Source organism: Sander lucioperca, chromosome 7, assembly GCF_008315115.2.
Source record: "Sander lucioperca isolate FBNREF2018 chromosome 7, SLUC_FBN_1.2, whole genome shotgun sequence".
Lineage (NCBI taxonomy): Eukaryota > Metazoa > Chordata > Actinopteri > Perciformes > Percidae > Sander > Sander lucioperca.
The window spans coordinates 12,176,057-12,182,814 of NC_050179.1; the positions used below are offsets into that span (position 1 = coordinate 12,176,057).

The following is a 6,758-nucleotide window of genomic DNA, read 5'->3' on the forward strand; positions in this document are numbered from 1 at the left end:
TGCTCTTCCTTCTGTGCCTGTAGTGCTTTTCCCCCTTTTCTAAACCTCTTCCTATACACAGAGTGATTGTCAGTTCACTCTTCTGCACGTGTGATATACATTAAAATATATTTAGGTTACCCCACTTTTAATAAAGCCCTTTCAGTTCACCCCTATGCACATATGATATCCATTAAATTATTTTGGTTGCCCGACTTTTAATAAAGCCCATATAATGCTCTGTCTCATACTATAATTCCACAGCTACAGACTGTATTTATGAGGACCTTTGTGTTTATGAAAGGGGATTAGTGAGTGAAAGGCTTTGCCTTTTTTTAGATGTCAGTGTCTCCCTCTAGTGATCTAAATCAGCTTTACCAAATACTGAATTCTGTTTATTCTCTCATGTGAGGACACACTTTTTTATGACCATGCCTTACCATCACCTATATTTAGAAACTAGCTAAAACATTTGTCCATCCATCTGTGTTCATGTACTGTGCATACGTAATTATTGTTTAGAGCGATGTGATTATTTGAAATCACGTTTGACCCTTAGTTTTTTCCCCCCGAGACAGAGCTAAAAACTACCCCATATAATTCTTAGAGGCATTAAGCTACCCTAAAGTCTGTAAAATACCCCATCAGATTGAAACAGGTGTTATTTGTCTGAAACAGCTTGGATTCTCCTTCTTTCACCTCTTTACTCCCTCTCCTCTCTGCTCCTTCGTCCCTCCCACCCTACAAGGAGGGAGGGCTCTTGTGCTCCCAGCATGCCTCCTTGCCCTGCCTCTCCCTCCTTCTCTAAGCCGTTGTAGACCTGGAACCCTTCTCTGCAGGGCTCTGTCTGATATGTTTGATATATTAGGTTGTTATTCAGTCCAACTATATATCAAACATATTCCTACAGTGTCCCGCCCTGTCTCCAGCCACGTGTGCCTTATGTGTTTATGGAGGTCTCTGGTCAATCACATGCTGTTGACTGCTAAGGCAGAGATTTGTTAACTGTCTCTGAACTGATGCACTGGGATCTTCATAATGGTGTTAAGTCCAGGTTTGGGAATTGGGATATCATGTTCGATTGTGCTTTTTGTGAAAGAAAGTTGAACATGATAGGTTATGCTCAAGGCAGTAGCCACCATTGAGGACACTGAGGTCATGCACACAGTATTTTGTGAGTTTTAGGAAGCTGGAGGGGGTTACATACTACAACAAATTAATACTTGTTGGATATTTTACAGGCTACTTTTTATATTCTCTGTATGCCAATTCTACTTCATTTAGGCCTATTAATGAATATATTTCCCCACCAGAAGTTTATTCCTGGCAGTGTAGAAAAGGCTTTGAAACAGCATTTAGACCATCATGTTGGGGAGTAAAATTGACAGAGAATACAGTCAAACAGTTAATGACAAACCCCACAATCATGATTTAGTATTTATAAAATCCTGGTTACGGCCCTAGTTGACCTGGTAGGATGCTAAAGTCTAAATATGTGGTTTTACTTTCAGCAGGCAGATGAGACGCTGGATTTTGAGGAGCAGATCTTAGAAGCAGCAAAGTCTATCGCTGCAGCGACTAGCGCTCTTGTTAAATCTGCATCAGCCGCTCAGAGAGAACTGGTGGCACAAGGCAAGGTCAGTCAACACACCTACTCAGACACTCAGCAAGATTCTATGCATTACTAATAATATAAAACAACATATGCATTATGTTTTTTACCCAATGTCAACCTCAGGTAGGATCCAATCTGGCCAATGCAGTGGATGACGGCCAGTGGTCACAGGGTCTTATATCAGCTGTAAGTTCCCTTCAACACATTTACAAATGTATACATGCTGTATAAACCTTTTTAATGTTACCCATATTAAAACAAAATATAAACTCAACCATAGAGCATGTGTGGATTTGTTGCTTGCTGTAGGCACGTATGGTAGCGGCAGCAACCAGTAGCCTGTGTGAGGCCGCTAACGCCTCAGTGCAGGGCCACGCCAGCGAAGAGAAGCTCATCTCTTCAGCCAAACAGGTTGCAGCCTCTACGGCTCAGCTGCTGGTGGCCTGCAAGGTGAAGGCTGACCAGGATTCTGAAGCCATGAGAAGACTACAGGTACACTGAAAGACAAAAAAGGTTTGAATGTGTCCATGGAACTGTGTACACACAGATTGTATGTATGCATGCTAACTTTGAAATGATCTGTTTGAAGGCTGCTGGCAACGCAGTGAAGCGAGCTTCAGACAACCTGGTGAAGGCGGCTCAGAAAGCAGCATTTGACAAGTCTGAAGATGACAGCGTGGTGGTAAAGACCAAATTCGTTGGAGGCATAGCTCAGGTGAGACAAAATCCTGAAAAATGTTTATGTGAGACCAGTAACAGAAATCATTCATATTTTCCCCTTTTTACTGCATGTTTGCACCTCTCACTGATATGCCAAAATGCCACAGTCATTTTTTTGATTTTGCGATGAGTTTCTGTGGATAAACAGCTCATCAGCCACCCACAGCTGCAAAACATCACATCTCTTGAAGTCTTGTGAAATGGCTTCATTTTCATCTTTGCAAAAATTTGAAAGTAATTGAGTGAGAGTGTCTCTTTTTCAAAACTCCATGGTGCCACAGGAAGCTTTACTTTTCATCATGATTGATTGGGTTCCTTTTTTAGTCAGTGGTGCACCCCAGCTGGGCATCAGTGAAACTCACTGTCTCATTGATATCTGATTATTGTCGCACTGAGGGGAGCTTTGGATGGCGTTGTCTCTTTAACTAATTTAGACTGTGATTGACCTTTTTTTTTTTTTTTTTTTTTTAATTGCCCAAATAAGTATTATTATCCTCAAAATGTTATAGCCTAACGCTAACTATCTTTACTACTATTATACATTTTTATTCTGAAAACAGTTCATAAAATATTTTAATCTGACTGATGAACAACTAGTGATTGACAGCTAATGCACATGCAGTACAAAAGTTGTCATGAATTTACCTTTTAAAATTGTTGCTGTAATATTTAAACGCTTCAATTCTACACGCATCACAACCAATCTTCTCCACTTAAAGAGATTTTATGAAATGTTGGTTCATTTTAATATACCATAAGCCATACTTTGTCTCTATGACATGCTGTTTCCTGTATTTTTCTCCAGTGTGTTGTGCTTGGAGTTAACAGGCTGTACAGTGTAAGCTGAGTACTGTGCATCTATTGGTTTTCCATATCAAGTTATCCACAGGAATGGGATTATGATGAGTGGAAGGCAAATTTTTCTGTCATCTGTTCCCCTTCTCCTCAGATCATTGCGGCTCAGGAGGAGATGCTGAGGAAGGAGCGAGAGCTGGAAGAAGCCCGGAAGAAGCTGGCTCAGATCCGACAGCAGCAGTACAAGTTCCTGCCCAGCGAGCTGAGGGAGGATGAGGGATGATTGGCAGATGGGGCGCGAGCCGCGCTGATGATACGTTCTTGTCATGGGGAGATGTTGCCGATTGTTGTACGATTGGCTGCTTTGCTCTCATATAACCGAGGAATATACAGCACTTGAAACAGGCCTATTTGGTGAGAAAAACAAGTGCCTGTGCTCTGTAGTGTATTTGTGTGCGTGTATGTGCGTGTGTGATGTGTGTATGTATTTGTAAGTGAACGGCATTGACATTCAGAGTTCAATATGGAGAAGTTTGTTACAGTTGTTACTATAAGCAAAGTTACTGTACAGGCAGTATGATAAAGTTGTATGATAAACGTATCATTGCTTTGTGAGTGTTACTGCATCATGAGCATTACCGACTGTTACAATCATGAATCGAAGATGTTACGAGTGCAGAAATCCTCTATAATCACTGAATGTTCTTTAATTGTTGAAGGTTTAGATCAAATATAAATTAACTGGTGATCTCTCTGCAACTAGCAGAACAAACCTAAGGGTCCTTAGCTTGTATTCTAAATGTAAAAACCTCAAGGGGTTAATAAAAAGGCAGGAGGGGGACGCCTCATTTCACCACTGGCTTGCATGCACCATAATGTCTATACATATCAATGAAGCTACTAACCAATAGAGTAGTATAGTGTGGAAGGGCCCTTGTATTTTACTAATAAAAATGTGAATTTGGGGTTTGCTGTTAAACCAGCAAATCTTTAGAAAAAAGGATTCCGATTAAACTATGTTGTCCAGCTTGACACCAAACAATGAGTTCTGATTGAAGTAAATAAAAAAATAACAGGCCACTGGCCAACATTAGCTCTAAAGATATTTATTCTTGGCAGATTTTTATTCTTAAAGAGCAGACAGGTGTTGTTCGGAGAATCTGGACTATATCTGACCAAATATGTCATGCTGCTTTTACATCATGTCACTTCATGTAGCCCCATCTGTTCTTCCCTCACATACACAGAGCTGTGTAAGGAACATATGTTTACATTATTTGTCATGTTTGTTCTCTCTTGTTTAATTCCTCTCCCATTAACACTGGCCAGATTTTGTTCAGGTACCCACTGTACACACACACACACACACACACACACACACACATAGTTATTCTCCACTAGTCACTGCCCTGTCATGGTACAGGCATTTTCACTTTAGACTGACTGTCTATAGCAATACATTACAGTGAATATCCTAGTGGGATAATTTTGGTTGTAAGATTGGTTATGTTCAATGATATTTGGCTTTGGGCTTTTGAATGAAACAATAATACATTATGCACTGAAGTTGCTCATAAACATACGCACTGAAAACAGCAATTGAAAGGAAAAAGCTTCAAGCTCTGATTGAGGAAACTAATTCAATGCTTTGTTTCTTCTTTAGTATATTAACGTATATTATATTGGACATTTTAAGCAGTTCATCTCCTCAGTCTGTCCATGCCAGTGTCTGGACTGCATTGTGTACTAGTGCCTTACTTGAGTCTGCCCTGCGAGCAGTTGAAGATCAGGCTGAGTGGGAGCCTGAGTCTTGTCCTCTCTGGATCAGGACATTATGCCAGTCTAATCCCCATCGGGGTCTTAATAAACTGTCACCTAGTCCTTTGCCATACAATACAACGCCTTGGCTGGTGGCCTACTTGCCTACAATATTATAATGCTGATATAAAAGGGCATCTGTAGGATTTAGAAACCATGTTGGAAAACCAACACTAGACTGCATTCCATGAGCATGTGGCAATTTGTGTTTAAAGTCAAGAAATTGTTGAAATCATTATGCCAAGTCCCACTTAAATGTTGGACTCAAGAACTTCCTTGTTTCATTGTCTAACCACTATATAAAAAGATATACGTTTTTATCAGTAAATGTAAGAATTACCCTGAAATATATTGTCTAACTGATTTGTCCGAGTATTAACGGGAAATAGAAAACGTTACTAGCTCTGTTATGAATAGGTGTTGTGCTTTCTTTAACAGACTGCATTAGTTTTATGATTTGATGCTGTATGTATAATATGTATCTGGTCACAAAAGTATTTTTTGTATTCACCAAAAATAAAGAGTTTCAGTACCATTAGGATTATGTTGTCCTTTTTTTATTATATCGATGAATGTAGTGGACAATAGAGATGTCTCATAGAAAATCCTGCATTCTTTCCAGCAGATGTCAGTATTATCCTTCATAGTTCAGTCAGAGGGATCAGTGGATGTTGGGAGAAATATGTTCTAGTGGAAGGGTTGGCAAAGTTTGCCAGACCAAATATGGACCTAGTGGATGTGCTTTTTCCCCCTTCCTGGTTCCCAGACCAGACCTTGAACTATGCAGCGATTCCCATTTACATGTTTTGGTCAAGAATGAGAGGTCGCATAACTTTTGCTCTCTGGGTTTCACAGTTGCACAGCTAAAACCTTTTGTAGGGCTGTTTAGAAGTAGCATAATATTGACATTTTGTTGGTCTGCTACTAACTCAAACTTGAACTTAGACTTGGCCTTTTCTTCCCCAGGTGATACAAAATCTTATTTCACTCTGAAGCTGATCTTTTTTTCTGTGTCAGCAGCATACAAGGGCAGAGTGTGTAAACGATGGTTCGAAGTGGCCAGCACAATACACTGAGTTGTCCTAATGAACACCATATTTGGTTGTTTGAGTGTTTTGGTCTCATGCAAGGCCAGGCCACACAGTGGAGAGGGGAAACTGAAGCCATGTGTTTAACAGGGAGTGCCTTATACTACTCTCCGTCTCTCTACCTCCCTCTCTCTCTCTGCCTTCAGTCCTAGGGACCAGGAGGATGTTTATCTGGTTTACTTTGGAATTTGTGTGGCGCTATCAAAACCTCAATGGATAAATAATGTACAGCAGAGACGTGGGCTGGCCGAGTACGTCCTCTTACTGTCCTGAACTTTATGATTTCTGATTCTTTATGATTTCTGATTCTTACAGCTGTAATCAGGTTTCCACCTTAGTTTTACAATCTATGGTTTCCACAAAGGTCCTGCATTTATATTACCTTGCGTGGTAGCTGGATTCTTGCGATATCACAAGATCACACGAATATCCATCTTGTCAGGCTTCAAGCAAAAGCGTTTGTGTCCAAACATTAGCAGCCAACCCAATCGGCATCCGGCAAAGGAGCTACTGGCAGTTACAGACACAGTTAAGGTGTGAGTGACGCCTGCGTCTGTTCGTTAAAAACAACAATGGCGGACATGATAAACAATCAAATCACCTGACAGGTATTTTTTGAAAGTGCCTGCCCTTTTCCAAACAGTTTCCAATGACGGCTTGTCAGATGGTTCTGGGTAACAAATCATCTGGCTCATCAAGTTAGCATTTATAGCCTCTCTCTGCAAAAAATCCATTTGGCAGAA

General features: G+C 40.5%; 1 protein-coding gene across 7 annotated transcripts in view; it reads left to right on the forward strand.

Moving 5' to 3' along the window:
- The window catches only part of tln2b (talin 2b), an 86,169-nt gene extending 80,701 nt beyond the window's left edge, over positions 1–5,468 (forward strand). For 6 of the 7 annotated variants that reach the window (XM_031283162.2, XM_031283165.2, XM_031283167.2 and 3 more), the window contains 5 exons: positions 1,491–1,616; positions 1,718–1,780; positions 1,904–2,086; positions 2,184–2,309; positions 3,264–5,468. In XM_031283162.2, the coding sequence (XP_031139022.1) occupies positions 1,491–1,616; positions 1,718–1,780; positions 1,904–2,086; positions 2,184–2,309; positions 3,264–3,392 (627 nt within the window). In that variant the 3' untranslated portion in view covers positions 3,393–5,468. The remainder of the gene's footprint in view (positions 1–1,490; positions 1,617–1,717; positions 1,781–1,903; positions 2,087–2,183; positions 2,310–3,263) is intronic. The other variant, XM_031283164.2, reaches the window with a different exon arrangement.
- The last annotated feature ends 1,290 nt before the right edge of the window (positions 5,469–6,758 follow it).